Here is a 16,057-nt window from a genome sequence, read left to right on the forward strand (position 1 = left end):
TCCAGTTAGTGATGTGACTCCTGAGGAAACCATGAGAGCTGGCATCACTTTTCTGTCATGCCAGAGATATCACCGGAGAGACCCCAGGATGCAAGTGTTTCATGAACTGCATTCTGGGTAATAACACATGAGGCCTTCATTCCTATGAAACTGAACCTGTTCTTTACTAAAGCAGCTATTTACAGAGCTACTCCACTTGCAGCTTAGCATTCCAGCCATGTGCACACAGACAGACTTCTTGGTGCCTCTTCCAAACCCTTCCCTCCAGCAATCTGTGCTCCTCTCTCCAAGTTCCACACTGATTGCTACCAAAGCTGGAGTAAAGCAGTGGGGAATTGGGCCACAGTTTTCTTGTTCAGTGTCCCAGTCATCAAATGTCCATTGGCACAGCAGATTGCACAGGTGAGTGTTGGCCACACCAGGTGTTCAAAAATCATGAGTCAGGCCCCAAAGATCATGAGATCAGCTTATAAAATCATATATTTTGAAAAATAAAAATAAGAGGTTCGTTATATTTGCCTTCTGGTGATTGAGCCTTTAGGGTGAACTTCATTCAAGTTTCAAGCTTCTCTCTGCAGCTGTGACGGCTATACGCTTCCTTTTCTCCCCCCAAGAAAGCAGAGGCTTTCATGAAATAACATGAATCCAAGAGCAGGGGCTTTAATAAAAATACCAAATAGCACTAGATGTGCAATAAAACTGTTAGGGTTGGAGACTCTATATTTTTTCTTGCATTTCCTAGTGGATGGGACAATATTGATTTTGTGAATATTTAAGGCTTCTAAAATATACCCCAAGATGATGTGTGTTACTGAAACGTGATATTCACGCACGCAGACAGAAAAAGAAATGCCACCAGAAAACACTAAGACCACACCCACCTTGCCCTTTTTTCTACATGTCTCAAGTCTAGCCGGTCAAGTCTAGCCCACACTTGCTCAATAAAGATGGACTCTGGCTGGACCTATTGTTGGGGTGGAAATTCCTGAGCTGAGGGGCTTCTATTGAGAATGCCCTGACTCCAGCAGCGAAATCTAGAAACTGTTCTTATTGCCATAATTTATGAGTATTATGGTAGTGTCTAGAGGTTCCGGCTGAGCTTAGGGCCACCGCAGTGATAGGTGCTATACAGACACATAGTGAGAGACAGTCCCTACCTACAATAGTGTCCAATCGAGTGGCCTGCTTCACAGCCGCATAGAAATCAATGGAAGGAATTCTGTTGGCTTGAATCAGACCCTGTACAAACCATTTAGGGCTTTGTGAAGCCACGTGAACGCCTGAATTCTGGGGCTTTGCTGACTTTGGACAAACAACGGGGAGTGGGGTGTAACGGAGGGAAAGGGGAGTGGCATTTGTTTGTCAGACTTTCATACTGCAAGGTGGGAAACTGAGGCAAAGGACGCTGACCAGCGTACTGTGGGTGGGTGTTTACTTATGGTTTGCATGCTTCGGAGTTGTGGTGGTGATGTTTTCCCACATTAATACCGGATTCCCTCTGCCTTTTAATACGTTTTCTTTCATTATACCTAGACTCTGTGCTCGCGAGTGGGGCAAAATGGCTTCCTAGAAGCGCCTAGGGGTGGGGCTTTGTTTTCCCAGATTGCTGGGTTTGAGCCCGACCCAATTCTCTTTTGTAATTCTCACAGGAACCCCTGCACGCTGAACCCAGCCCTGGTTGCTGCTCATGCCTCCCAGCAGAATGGCGACATATAGAAACAAAAGCAATCAGGGTCAGGACCTTTCACTCTGCACCGGGTCCCTCACACCACCCTGCCAGCACAGGGCGAGCCGGATCTGAGCTTCCCACACACATTCCACCCCTCCCAACCCGAGCATTGCCCCAGCGGGACCCAGCCTTCTAAATTGCTGTTTCCCTCGTCACTGAATCCAACCAGGGAGATTTATATCCCGCCCTGGGAGAAGCTGTTCACACCAGGACATGACCAAGATCCAGGGAAGATGAAGGTTGTCCTGGCTGTCTTGTTGGCCGTCATTCTGTGCGCAGAGCAAGGTGAGACGTCGAGAGAGGCTCCCTGTGCTGCTAGACAAACAAGATGCAGATCGGGGCTGAGCAACGGGGGGTCCAGGGGATGATGCCAGCCCACCAGACCCAGCCTGGCCCAGCTAGGGGTGCTGACAGCACCAGGGCAAGGAAGGGGGCAGGGCAGCATGGTGGCAGGGCCCCATGGGTGTGCTGTGGTGAGAGCCAGTGGGTTGGAGCCGCACAAGATAAGCTCCTGTGATCTCTCACACCCCAGGGGCAGCACCCATCTCCCCTGCACCTCCGTTACACCTCTGGGGGCAGGAGCTGCTTCTCCAGGGGCACCTATCCCACCGGGGCAGGACCCAAATCCCCAAGGTGGTCACATCCCCCAGCCCAGCAAAGGGTTTCCGTGGATTTTGTGGCCCCCGTACGACTTCATCCAGAAGATGGGGAATCAGGGGAGCATCTTCCCCTCTGGGCTAGCAACAAAAGTATGAAGCGCTGCCATAGTGTTTGCGGCAGAGATGCGGCGGGCGACGGGAGGTGCTGTGGGAAAGCCCTGCTCTCAGTTGTCTCCACTCATTTGCCTGCGAGCCGACGGGGGCTCCGATGCTTGAGCTCAGCCCAGAAGTGAGTATGTTTTTGATGGGGGAAAAGAGGAAGAAGTTTCCACCCTCATTCCCGAAAAGGGCATTTTTCAGGGAGGTTTCTGGGCTCCGATAAGTCAAACCCAGCATTGTTTAAAAGTTTCTGTGGGCTGAGAGCGGGGCACAAAGCCAGGAGTTGCTGCATAATTAATTCTGGCTTGGAGGCTGACTCTTTTTCTGTTCAAGTCATTGACAAATCTTCTGTTGACTTCAGTGTGTGGCCCTGGGCACATGCGGCGGTCTGGTTAGTTCACATCAGTTCTGTGTCCTGTCGGTTTGGTGATTTTTAAGGGGGTTTGGCTCCATGCCTGCGAGTGGTTTGGTTCGCTGTCCGAGCGAGTTTGTGTTGGTATTTTTATTATTTCTGCTATACAATCGCACCTAGAGGCGCCAACCTGGGTCAGGGCCCCCTCGTGCCAGGCGTTGCACAGGTACATAGTGAGAGTGTGGAGGGGGTCGCTCACCAGAGAGTGCGCCCCCCCCCTTGTGGCTAGCTGGGGGTAAGGCAGCCTCTTTGATTCAGAGCCCCCCGTTGAAAGCCCCTCAGAGCCTGCAGTGATTTGCCCCTTCTCATGACTCAGCCTTCCAGCCAGGTCACTATATTCCTCACCTCCCTCCAGCCTACTTTCGCAGACCAACTCCTTGAGCTCCTTCCTGCCGGTTTGAGCTGATACAGTGTCCCCTCAGATTCCCTGGCAGACCCCTTCTGCCTGGGCCGCAAGCTCTCACCCAGCTGTTGGTGGCTCGCCAATAAGACGCAGCTGAGGAGGTGTCTACTCCATCTCTGAATCCCTTATTGCCATGGCAGGATGGGGTTTATAAACCCCCTCACAGACAGACAGTCCCTGCCCGGATGAGCTTACAATCTAAACTGGGAAGCCAGGCAATGGGTGGGTGAAAATTGGGTGAGCATTATTAGCCTTATTTTACAGCTGGCCAACTGGGAGGCAGAGAAATTAAAGGCCTGATCCAAAGCCCATGGGCATCAACGGAAAGACGCCCATGGTCCTCACTGAGCTTCTGATCAGCCCTTAATGCTTTAGCGATGGTCACAAAGTTCATGGAAGAACCTGACTCTCCTGGCTTCCTCTGCCTTTAACCACAAGGACATCTTTTCTCTCTAAGCTTTGCTCCGGTGGTGCAATGCACTGAATGCTTTCCCCACCCCCGATCCAGTGTGAGAGGGAGCATGGGCGAAGGGCAGTTGTTGCAGGGTGGGTGGATTGATTTAGACCATGGGCTTGGTTCTCCTCTCACCCCAGTGTCTCACTGCACTGGCGTCAGTGGGCTAACTCCTCGCTGACACTACAGTAAAGGAGAGGACTTGGCTGCTGGAGTGGCCACACCATTTTACATGTCTAACGCCTCCATGTCTCCCTTCCACAGCTGACTCACTGTGGTGCTTCACTTGTGAAAACCAGTCCAGCAACTGGCACTGTCTGAAGATCACAAAGTGCTCGGATGCGGACAAGCACTGCCTGACGACTGTTGGTTTTTTGGGGTTTGGTACGTGCCAGGATTGCTGACTAGGGAATGACTCCCGGAGCATGGAGAACAGTGGGGTTTTGCTAGGGGACGGGTCCAGGATTTATTTACCTCACAGGAGACGCATGTTAGGAAGGTGGAGAACCTTACGGGGCTGAAGGAGCACCCCTGGCTCAAATACCCCAACCTTTGTGGGGTGTGAAATCCAGATCCCAGTGTTACATCTTGAACCCATCCCCAGAGGGGTCAGTTCAGCCCCTTTGTCTTCTTGTTAAATCTGTCTGGAGAAGGGAGGGGATGCCAGAGATTGGAAGAAGAGGCAAAAGCCAGGGCCTTGGAAAGAGAAGAAGAGGAAGGAGTGGAGAGAGAGGGGGATTGGAAGGTTTAGAGTGAGGTGAATGGAGGGATAATTTTACTGTAGTCTCCTAGAGACTCCTGGAGATTAGATCTAAATTCTTTCCTGCAAAGGCTCTGAGACCTCAGGGAGAGACCTTTTAATAATAGTTTTCTCTTTCTTCTCCTTGGTTAAGGCATGTGGGCAGCCAGGAGGCAAATCACCAAGAAATGCTCCCCAATCTGCCCGCACTTCAATATCAACCTGGGCTTAGCCTCCTATTCCACTACCTGCTGCCAGAGCACCTTGTGCAACCTGAGTGGGAAGCCGCCACCCAAACCAGGTCCCCAGTGATGTGGTAAGAGGATCTTAGAGCTGGACTGTGATGTGCTGGGAAAAGAGGGGCTTTAACCCTGAAGAACCTGCTCAGATTTCCCCAGCAAGAGACCGACACCTTGTGTGCATTGGGTTTAACGATGTATCCTAACAGCCAGGCCTTGCCTCAAAACTTCTGAACAAATAGCTTCTCTGTTGCCTTTCACACTGGGGTTCTGTCACCTGGCATGTCTCTTGGAAGATGCGGAGTCTTCTATTGTGAGGTCTTAGGCGTTGGACTGGGCTGAACGGAGCTGCCGCCTGGGGCCAGGCGGGGCAGGAGGATGCTGAGTGGTATTCTGCAGAAAGGGGATCTGGTGCAATCCCAGCCAGTTTCTATAATATTTCCTTTTCTACAGACATTTCTAGTCAGTGTCACACTATGATAACGCAGGCCAGAGAATTGCCCCCCAAATAATTCCTAGAGCAAATCTTTTAGAATAACCTTCCCTCTTGATTTAAAACTTGCTGCTGATGGAAAATCCACCATGACCCTTGGTAAATTGATCCAATGATTAATTACTCTCATTGTTAAAAATTTACACCTTGTTTCCAGTCTGAATTGGTCTAGCTTCAACTTCCAGCCACTGGCTCATGTTAGACCCTTCTCTCCTAGATCGATGATCCCATTATTATATATTTGCTCCCCATGCAGGAACTTTTAGACTGTGATCAAGTCACCCCTGAACCTTCTCTTCGTTAAGCTACCTAGCTTGAGCTCTTTGAATCCATCGCGATGGATTGTGAACTCAATGGTGAAAAAGGAAGCAAAATTCGTAGGCAAAATCATAAGACTCTCCCCATCCTTTCACTGTCTGCAGCTGGTGACGGGAGCATCCCCCCGCCCCGATTTTGAAATCCTGACCCCGGGTTGATTGTAGCAGGAGGGGCAGTGTGGCCTTCTAGAAGGCTCTGGGCTGGGACTCAGAAACCCTGGCTTCTGTTCTGTAAACAGGGGACAATAGGACCGAGTTCCTTTGCAAGGCGCTTTGAGATGGACGGATGGAAAGCATGGGATAAGCACTAGGGATGGTTATTATTATTACAACCAAGTGGCTGGGCCTCAGACTTCATCTCAGGGCAGCTTCCAGCCCTGGGGATCGTTCGACCTCTTCCTACCCCATTGCCTTAGCCGGGCGGCCATCCCTGGCTCTCTTCTGTCAGAGAGCCGCTGCCCGCTATCACACCTCTCTCACCAAATCCCGTTGCTCCTCTTCCTCTGGGCCAAGCTCCCCCTCCCTCTCAGCCACTTCCTGTTTAGCTGTGGTGACATTCTTTATATAGATGCACTTCTCTGCATGCATTTTTAACCCCTCCATCATCCCCCTCTCTGCGTGCCTTGAGCGGGCAGACTCCCAGATTCAGCACCATGTCCGGGACTGAAGGGGCCTCCAAGACAGCTGTGCGAGAGCGGCATTGCCAAGCCAAGCTCTGCTCCTCTCGCTCCTTCTTTGACCCACACCTCTCTTTTGTCTCTGCTGTTCATAGCCATGATCCTGGACCCTGGGCCCCCCTTCTCTTCCCAGAGCTGCAGATCTTCCCACTGCCACCCTGCTGCTGCCTTGGCCCCTCCTCTGCTGAAATCCCACCTCCTCTTTTGCCTGGACTCGTACAATTCCCCCTCCTCCCCAGATCCAAGCTGCCAGGACTCCAAGATGTGCTGGCTTCTCCTCTGCAAGATGTGTGAGCTCACCGTCTGCATTCTCAAACAACTCCCTGGGCTCCCCATTCATTTCAGGACCCAGTTCAAAACTGCCCTCCCGGTGGGTAAAAAAAACCCACCTGTAACATGTTTTCATCCAATATGTTATTCTGCCACTAGATGTCTCTCTGTGTTGTGTAGAGTTGCAAACTGAGGGTGGGCCCCTGGTAAACAAGGGAGACAAAGAGAGGACCTGAGTTGTGTGGAAGCCTATTTCTTTGTGTCTGGGATTGTAGCTCTCTACTTTAATACATGACTCCTGGTTAGGATGGATTGTGATTCTGTATAGCAGGAATCTTCCAGGATTTGCCCTCTCTCATCAGTCTGCTACCCATTTGGCTCCCTCCATTCCCCTAACCCTGGCCTTTCTGGTCCTTGTCACCTTCACACAGCTGTTGGCGTGAGTGCCTTCTTCTCCGCAGCTCCTGCCATGTGGAACAGCCATCTTTTACCAGTGCACATTTTTCTCCCTTCCCTGAAGCAGTTAACCTCCTTCTCCCTCTGGCATTGCTCTTCGTGATTGAATGTTTTAATTCAGTCACGTGTGTCAGGTGTTTTCTGTACCTTTTACAGCATACCATTTGTATCCTTGCACTGTGAAGCTCTGCAAAAGCTCTGTGGAATCCCATGTGTGTGACAGATAATAAATGCAGCCAACATTTGATTGCACTGGAGGATACTTGTCCTAGAATTATAACTGGTCAGGTTTTGTTCTGTAGATTGCAATTAAAAATCATTTTTTGCTTTGCTGTTAAGAAGTTTCTCTGTGATTCTTTTATGCCGTCATCAGTGTCATATAAAGAAAACAGGTATGGGCATATTTAAAGACAAAAGGCCAGGATCTCTTCTGAATATTGGCTCCTATGTACCGCTTAAGCAGCTCAAAGGAGCCAGAATCTGATTGCGATGGTCCACCTGAAAACTAGCTGGGCATCATAGGCAGCTCTTATATTGTCTGCCCCTCACCAGTGTAATTGGTGTGTTGGGGGCAAGAAGGGGCAACTAGAGTCCACCAATCTTCACCTGCTGTATGATCCCATAGGCACCACAGCTAGCTGGCATAAATTAGAGCAGCCACTAAGCTGCTCTAGCTCACACAAAGGCCCAGGCCAATGCCAGTGCAGATTGGTCCATGAAATCAGAGAATTGTAACTGGCTCCTTGCCAGTATATCCCTCCCCCCTTCCACCACCTGCAACAAGTGGCTCTCAGCCTCGGAGAGACACTAGCTCTAACTGCTGAATTTAAACTGGAATCGAAGTGGTTGAGGAACAGGCGAAGGAGCCAGGAGATCTGGGTTCTGTTATGGGGTAAAGCTCTATGCCTCCATTTCCCCATTTATAAAATGCCTATTTTGAAGGCTTAAGTGGGACTGAAGTGGTGCCAAGGCTTTTTGCCGCCTTCCTGCATAAGGCTGAATTCGCCCTGATGTTTGCAAAGTGCTCGGAGATCACAAGATGTAAAGTAGCTGTCCACTGAACGGAAAAGTACAGGGTATTGTTCTTCTAGCCTGCCAGGCCTGGGACAGAGTGGAGATCAAGCACCCCTAGGCACATTAGAAAGTTGGTGCCTCTGGGCTGGAGGTTGGGTTATATGAGGAGTGAAGTTCTGGAGCAGCTTTCCACGGGAAGCTGGCGGGGCAAAAAAAAGGAATGTGTTTCAAGACTGAGTTTGATAAGTTTATGAAGGGGAGGGGATGATGGGACTGCCTACAATGGCGTGGAGCCGATCTGCAACTGCTAGCAAAAAATATCTCCAACGGCCGGTGATGGGACACTAGATGGGGAGGGCTCTGAGGGCTCTGAGTTACACCTGAGAATTCTTTCCCAGGTCTCTGGCTGGTGGGTCTTGCGCACATGCTCAGGGTCTTACTGATCGCCACATTTGGGGTCAAGAAGGAATTTTCCCCATGTCAGTTTGCTAGACACCCTGGAAAGGGGTTTCCCTTTCTCTGCAGCATGGGACATGGGTCACTTGCTGGTTTGAACTGGAGTAAATGGTGAATTCTCTGGAACTTGAAGTCTTTAAGTCAAGCTTTGAGGATGTCAGTAACACAGCCAGAGGTTCTGGGCTGATTACAGGAGCGGGTGGATGAGGTCGTGTGTCCTGCGATGTGCAGGAGGTCAGACTAGCTGATCACGATGGTCCCTTGGGGGCTTAAAGTCTATGAGTCTATGAGAAAGATGGCTTTAAGGGCCACGCTGCATCTGACAGCTCAGGGACATGCAATGGGAACACAGATTGAAGGACCTGTCTGATCAGGGAAGAGAGACTTTCCCCTCCAGAGCAGAACTGGTCCGGAACCAGAGTTTGTGTTCTGCAGGATATCCTGACATCTTGAAAAAAAATTCATTCCGAACTGGAGCACAAAAACCAAGACGTCCCACTAAACACAAGATTTGAAAAAAATTCATTTGGGATCAAGTGAAAGGTTTTGCTTTGATCCGGCAAAAGGGCTGGATTTTGACCTTTTAAAACATTTCTAATTTTATAAACAAATTTCAAACCCAAAAGCCAAATATTCCATTCCCAAAATGTCAACCATGAAATGGTTTGACATACCCTGAATGCTTTGTTTGCATTGTTCCCCTCAAAATTAAATGAGGTCAAAATGGACATGTTCCAGCGGAAAGTTTCAATTTCAACAAGGTGGCATTTTCCAGGAGAAAAACCTTCCCCTTGGAAATCGAGATTAGCTGGAGCCAAAGTGTAACTAAAAAGCAAGCAGAACTCCACGGGGGGGAGCTAATGCTACCAAACAGTGACTGGTTGGTAAAACAATGCTTGTTAATACGGGCTGTTTGCAGACGGAACCCTAAACTGACTCACGGGGCGTTCCACAAGGCAAAGGCAGCAGGACCAGCCAGGGACCAGAGTAGCAGAAATGGCACAAGGAAAGGCTCCTGGAGCATGCGTGAAGCCAGCAGAGACCTGCAGCAGCCAGAAGAAGGCCTGCCAGGCTAGGAGAATCATTTGATCCATTTGTGTGGCAGACCTGAGGCTGATGTTTGTTATGTCCACACAGGAACAGTGGAAGCTCCCTAAAAGTATGTGTGTGGGGGAAGATAGGCATCCGAACCATGGCCCTGCCTTCCCATGTCACCCCTTCTCTCAGAGCCCCTGCTCTTGTGCCCTTTTAAAAGTGATGGGGACATGGCCTCCTGTCCTTCCCACCCCCGCCAGTCCGGGCGCCCTTGTGTTCACATCATCCACACAGACAGTTAGACAACCCCTCTCCCCAAAGATCTTCTTCCTATAAGTACCTACATGGGGAACAAATATTTAATAATTGGCTCTTCAATCTAGCTGAGAAAGGTCTAACACAGTCCAAAGACTGGAAATTGAAGCTCGACCTATTCAGATTGGAAATAAGGTTACGTTTTTAACAGTGAGGTAATTAACCATTGGAACAATTTACCACGGGTCCTTCCTGGTGGATTCCCCGTCACCGACAATTTTTACATAAGAACGTAAGAACGGCCATACTGGGTCAGAGCAAAGGTCCATCTAGCCCAGTATCCTGTCTTCCAACAGTGGCCAGTGCCAGATGCCCCAGAGGGAATGAACAGAACAGGGAATCATCAAGTGATCCATCCCCTGTGGCTCATTCCCAGCTTCTGGCAAACAGAGGCTAGGGACACCATCCCTGCCCATCCTGGCTAATAGCCATTGATGGACCTATCCTCCATGAACTTATCTAGTTTTTTCGTAACCCCGTTATAGTCTTGGCCTTTACAACATCCTCTGGGAAGGAGTTTCACAAGTTGACTGTGCGTTGTGTGAAGAAATACTTCCTTTTGTTTTTTTAAACCTGCTGCCTACTAATTTCATTTGGTGACCCCTAGTTCTTGTGTTATGAGAAGTAGTAAACAACACTTCCTTATCTACTTTCTGTACCCCAGTCATGATTTTATAGACCTCAAACATATCTCCCCTTAGCCGTCTCTTTTCCAAGCTGAAAAGTCCAAGTCTTTTTTAAATCATGTTTGGATGTCTTTCTAAAAGGTCTGCTGCAGGAATTGTTTTGGGGAAGTTCTCTGGACTGTGTTATAGAGGCGATTAGGGCCCCTTCTGGCCTTGGAATCTATGAATCTATGAATTCCTGAAAGGTTGCAACTAGGGCTGTCGATTAATCGCAGTTAACTCATGCAATTAACTCAAAAATTTTAATTGCGATTTAAAAAATTAATCAGGATTAATCACAGTTTTAATCACACTGTTAAACAATAGAATACCAATTGAAATTTATTAAATATTTTGGATGTTTTTCTGTATTTTCAAATATATTGATTTTGATTACAACACAGAATACAAAGTATACAGTGCTCACTTTATATTATTTGTATTACAAATATTTGCATTGTCAAAATGCAATATATTTGAAAATGTGGAAAACATCCAAAAATATTTATATAAATGGTATTCCATTCTTAACAGCACGATTAATTGTGATTAATTTTTTTAATCACTTGACAGTCTTAGTTGCAATGCAACACGACTTTATTTCTTAGAATCCAGAAATCTAACACACTGCAACCAAATACAGAGAGAAACAAAGCAGGCTGCTCCCTAAGGCAGTAAGGCACGACTCCTCCCACCTTGCTCCAGACTGCTGTTTTGCAGACTGTTGAGGACCCAGATCGCATGCTTCCCTCTGAGCCCCCTAGCCTACAAGGAAACCCTTTCCAATGTAAAGTGATTGCTTGTAATTTTAACACGGTTTTCAATACAGCACAATGATGAACATGTGCCGACCCCCTTGATACTCCTTGAAAACGCCACCTGACCATCCAATAAAGTGAGCTGTAGCTCACGAAAGCTTATGCTCAAATAAATTTGTTAGTCTCTAAGGTGCCACAAGTCCTCCTTTTCTTTTTGCTGACCACAATGGCACCCCATGCTGCACTTAGGGGAGAGCCCATGGCCTTGCATAGGCCTTCCGCAGAGCAGCAGGGGACACAGCTGGCTGAGTGGATCAGGAGGAGGAGTTTACTACAGGCCAGGTGGACAAATGGTCCCTTTTTTCTGCTGTTTGGGGCCGTCTGGCAACTGAGGCAGAGCCCGGTAGGCTGGCCGGTGGCTGAGGCCCTGCACCAGGATTCAGAAGCCAGGCAGCTGGCAGCAAGGCGGCAGATTTCGCTGCTAAAACACGAGATTCCAGCAAAATAGTCAACTCCGCTAAGTAGAGAGGCAGAACGTGCAGGGCTCAGCCTTCAGGCTGGCGCTCGGGCGGGTCTCCACCGTCTGCGCACTTGCATGCCTTTTAGCAAAGGGGATCTTTTACTGCAGCGGGTGGCAAAATGTCTTGGTCCGGCTGCACGGCCCCCGCTTTGCTGATCTAGCCCAACCAGCTGCTGGGGGGCTAGGGGGCTCTGCATGCAGCAGCGCAATCTGGGGCTGGGTTGGTACACAGGCCTGTTTGCTAGCCTGAGAGAGAATTTTGGGTCTGACTCTTACATCCCTGCTAATCTGTGTGAACAAAGAACAAAGACAGTGCCTTGCTTCTGCCCAGCCAGAGGGGTTTGTTAGTACAATGAGAAGAGCTAAGGGATAGAGTTAAAAGTGCCACAGGGCCTGGTGGGAGTGTAGTATGTGAGCATACACTGGAAGGCTGCCTGGCTCCTTTCTCAAGCTGATGTCCAGCAACCAGGCAGGAGAGGCAAGAGGGTGGGTGGGTGCGCATAAGAAACAGTAAAAGCCTGGCCTTGGCCAGTACATAACCACACTCCTTACCCCTCCCATGGGATACAACAGTGGTGGGACCCAGGCTCACGACCCTCCGAAATGGACCATGACCATAAGCTGTAAGCGGTTGGACCAGGGGTGTGCACTACAGGTATATTTGGGCCTGCTAAGAAGGACGAGGTGGGACTAGGGAACGGGAACATGGGTAAAGGCTCTGTGATGTCAGAGCCATGGATATGCTTGCTTGAAACTAACCCCAATAAACATTGCATTGCCTGCACTTCGGATTTCCAGTCTGCTTTCTGTCTGCGTGAAAAGAACCAGGGGAGGGGGTGAAGGGAAAGCCCCTAACATGCTACTGCCCCTTTAAGAGCAGAGCGCCTGCAACCTTGCTCCAGAGAGCTGGTTCCAGGCCCTCAGCTTTCCACCCAGGATGCCTGACTGCAGCCACATGGCTGCTCCAAAGTGGGGCATGGACCCTCTCCACTGCAACCACCAAGATGGATACTTGCCTGTTTCTTGCATCCAAGCTACAGGCCAACACAAGGTTCTTGGGAGCTGCTAGCTGCCCCAGCCTGAGAATCAAAGACTCAAACCAGATACCTTCACACCTGTCACCAATGCTTTTACACATGGAGAGAGTCTCTCCTCTCCCAGCCATCTGGCAACCACAGTTCTCGCTCTTTAAAACTCACTTCTTTCATTTAGCCGCTGAAGGCCACTAACTCCAGCGATGGCCTCTGTCAGCCAGTGCACGTAGGTTATATACACTCTCACACCCAGGAATAGGTGTTAGGGGTAGGGTACTAATATGGGATAGATTATATTGAACATGGGCATTGGGTAGCCGTGCTAAATTGTAATATGCTCCTGCTTGCTGTCTTAGGCTAAGGTGTGAATCCCTTAATACCCAGCATTGCATAACTCAGCATTTGGCAGAGGCAGATAGGAAACCTGTCAAAGGCAAGATACATGGATGTTCTGCCCTGGTACAAGCTAGGGAGGGACTTTCACAGGCAACTGGTTTGGAATGTAGCGTGCAAATCCGAGATAAGGACTGGGTTGCCGTGGGACCAGGAAAACAAGCTAAAAAGCTGATGGATAAATGTCAGTCGTAGGCGGCATACAGAGTGCTTTTAGCTCATCAACCACTGATATAAATCTAGGTAATTTGGGGGTGTACTTCGAAGCTCACCTGGATAAGGTGAATGCATCGTTGCAGACACAAGCTTCCCAGAAGGATTGGCATGGCTTTAACTCTTTCTTTTCTGCATTGTGCTGCTTTGTCTTTAGACAACACGGTGACTGAGCTTGGTTATTTGATCTCTTGAACATTTTTCATATCAAACCACAAGCATTGGCAAAACCAACCGGCTCTGCTTTTAGCAGTTCCTCCATTGCTGTGTCCGCACCTGACCATTGCAGCGACCAAAAAGCCAGTTAATGAGTAATGCAACAAGACAAGTTAAAAAAAGGAGGGGAATCCCTAGCACATTTCCTCCTGGCCCCTTGGGGTTGAATCCCTGCTCTCCATCCCCTCCGGTTCCCCATGATCTGGTGCATTTACTGGCTGTGTTTCCTTTCTTAGCCAGAATACGGCAGAGGTTTTGTTTTCTTATATCTATAAAGCACCCAGAGGGGAAGGATGATCTTTCGATTACAGCACTAGGCTGGGACTCAGGATCCCTGGGTTCAATTCCTGGCTCTGCCACAGACTCCCTGGCTGACCTTGGTCAAGTCACTTAGATCTAGATCAATGGTCCCCAAATTTTTCAGGGTCATGCCTCCCGTACCCCCGTCTGCACTCCCCCTGGGGTTGGAGTGGGGATGTGGCTCCAGGGAGGGGGGAAGGACAGGAGTAAGGGGGCCGAGGCTGGGGCCACAGCGGGAGGCTGGGCCAGGGCTGGGAGTGGAGCCCTGACTGGGGCTGAGGTTGACAGCCAGAGCTCCGGGAGTGGAGTCATAGGTGCAGTGCCGGTATCCGGGACCCCGGGAATGGAGCCTCTGGCGTGGGGCTGGCAGCCAGGTCTGGGAGCAGAGCTCTGGGCCTGTGGCTGGCAGCTGGGACTGGGGCCAGGAGCAGAGCTGGGTGGTGCTCCCTTCCCACCCCCTGTGCGGCTGGCTCGGGCCTTAGCTGTGCCCCCTCAAACATTCCTCCATGCCCCCCCCAACAGTTTGGGGACCTCTGGTCTAGATCCTCAGAGATATTTATGCACCTAAGTCCCACTGAAATCAATGGGGGTAAAATATCTAAATATCTTTGAGGGTCTGGGTCTTAGTCTCTCTGTGCCTCATGTCCCCATCTATAAAATGAGGATTATAATCCACCCTCAGTCAGTTGTACTGATTTCGTTTATAAGCTTTTCGGGGAAGGGACCGTGGCTCACTACAATGTATTTGTACGGTATCTAACACAAAGATGCCTCGAAGCTTTCGAGTAATGTAAATGCGTGTCACCTTGGACCCTCTGTGGTGCAATACGAAAGGACTTGTGTTAATGGAATGCTGATGTGGTAAGATCTAGGCCATTCTGGTGGTTGAGGGGACTCCCACAATATTGACCCAGCCAGAGTGGGCGTATGGAATTGTTTCTGTTCCTGTTTTCGTTGCTATGGCTTCAGCCTGGAAGAATTATAATTTGTTAGCTAATGAAAACACAATAATCACAAGCAAATAGGTTGTGCTCCCTTAACCAGATCCTGGACCCTGCTACAGTTGACTTGTGCTGCTTTGGGTGGTGTAAAGCAGCTGGAAAGGATCTGTCCCATGGAGGATTCCTTCTGGGTGTGGGGAGGAGGATCCCAGGTGACTCAGAGATGCCATAGTGACTTGTATGGCACTTCCCTCCTGATTTCCAGGGGATCCCAGGGGGAGAGGAGCGTGGCTGGAGAGTGCCTACATGGCTATGTGGAACAGCCCCTTAAGGCCATTGACAGTCAGGCATAATCTAGAGCAGCTCTGAGGCTGCTCTAACTCACAGGCAGATGAGCCCAGCCCCAGGGGATCTGAGTACGGTGGGTCATGGACCCAAGGTAGCTGTGGCAAATGGCTTATTTGCAGCAAGAGGGGACGCACAGCGGGCACTACGAGCAGCAGAGAGATGCAAAGCAATTGATGCAATGCTGCTGAACTGCCCCTCAGACCTGCTGGGATACTTCAGACTTGCCCGCAGGCCCTAGGTGACCTGGCCAGAGCCATGCTGCTCCCCTCGCCCCGGGATGATGATCTGTGTTCAGCTTCCGGGGTGGAGTGATCCTGTCATTAGCCCTCCCTCTGCCGGTAGACAGAACTTCCGATCACCTGCTCTTGGGCCCCTGAACATATATGTGTGTGCGTGCGGGGGGGGGCGGGTTGAATGAATCTGGCTTAGGGGCTGATCCTGAGTGGCGCTGAACACTTACTAAGAGGTTCTGAGTCTCCTCGGCTCCCAAGGAAATCACCAAAGGTCACGGGCGCCAAGCTAACTGCTGAAGCTACTATCTTACAGGAGACAGGCCTGTAGGTTCCTTGGATTACTGCTGAATATAATGAAGGCAAGCGTGTCCTGTGGGCTACACAGAAGCACTCCCCAGGCTGTATAGAATTGATCCCACTTTGGAAAGGAGCTACTTGTGTATGAATCACAGCTCCGTATGGCATCTATAGACACCAGGGTTATCAAGGGACTTGAACCTGGGACGCTCTGCATTCACAGTACAAGCCCCTTCAGCTGTGTTAAATCGCAGGTAGTGATTGTTACCAGAGGGCCAAACACTGGAGGGGCACATGACAGGACATACTAAGCCAGGCTCTTATACTGGGTGTGCTGATCCACATCCTTTGCCCATCATAGATTATAGACAA

General features: G+C 49.8%; 1 protein-coding gene across 1 annotated transcript; it reads left to right on the forward strand.

Moving 5' to 3' along the window:
• Positions 1-1,903: 1,903 nt before the first annotated feature.
• On the forward strand, positions 1,904-7,288 carry LOC311516480 (lymphocyte antigen 6E-like). The gene is made up of 3 exons (XM_084620584.1): positions 1,904-2,014; positions 4,021-4,140; positions 4,650-7,288. Exons 1-3 carry the CDS (start codon positions 1,963-1,965, stop codon positions 4,805-4,807), a joined length of 330 nt encoding a protein of 109 aa, XP_084476710.1. The 5' UTR covers positions 1,904-1,962; the 3' UTR covers positions 4,808-7,288.
• Positions 7,289-16,057: the final 8,769 nt, after the last annotated feature.

Source organism: Lepidochelys olivacea, assembly GCF_965140295.1.
Source record: "Lepidochelys olivacea isolate rLepOli2 genome assembly, chromosome: 2".
Classification (NCBI taxonomy): domain Eukaryota; kingdom Metazoa; phylum Chordata; order Testudines; family Cheloniidae; genus Lepidochelys; species Lepidochelys olivacea.

Excerpts from the sequence above, each read along its gene's own strand:
- LOC311516480 (XM_084620584.1), top strand. The coding sequence starts at position 1,963 with ATGAAGGTTGTCCTGGCTGTCTTGTTGGCCGTCATTCTGTGCGCAGAG. Across the intron at positions 2,015-4,020 it reads CATTCTGTGCGCAGAGCAAG|CTGACTCACTGTGGTGCTTC; the intron begins GTGAGACGTCGA and ends TCCCTTCCACAG. Across the intron at positions 4,141-4,649 it reads TGTTGGTTTTTTGGGGTTTG|GCATGTGGGCAGCCAGGAGG; the intron begins GTACGTGCCAGG and ends TCCTTGGTTAAG.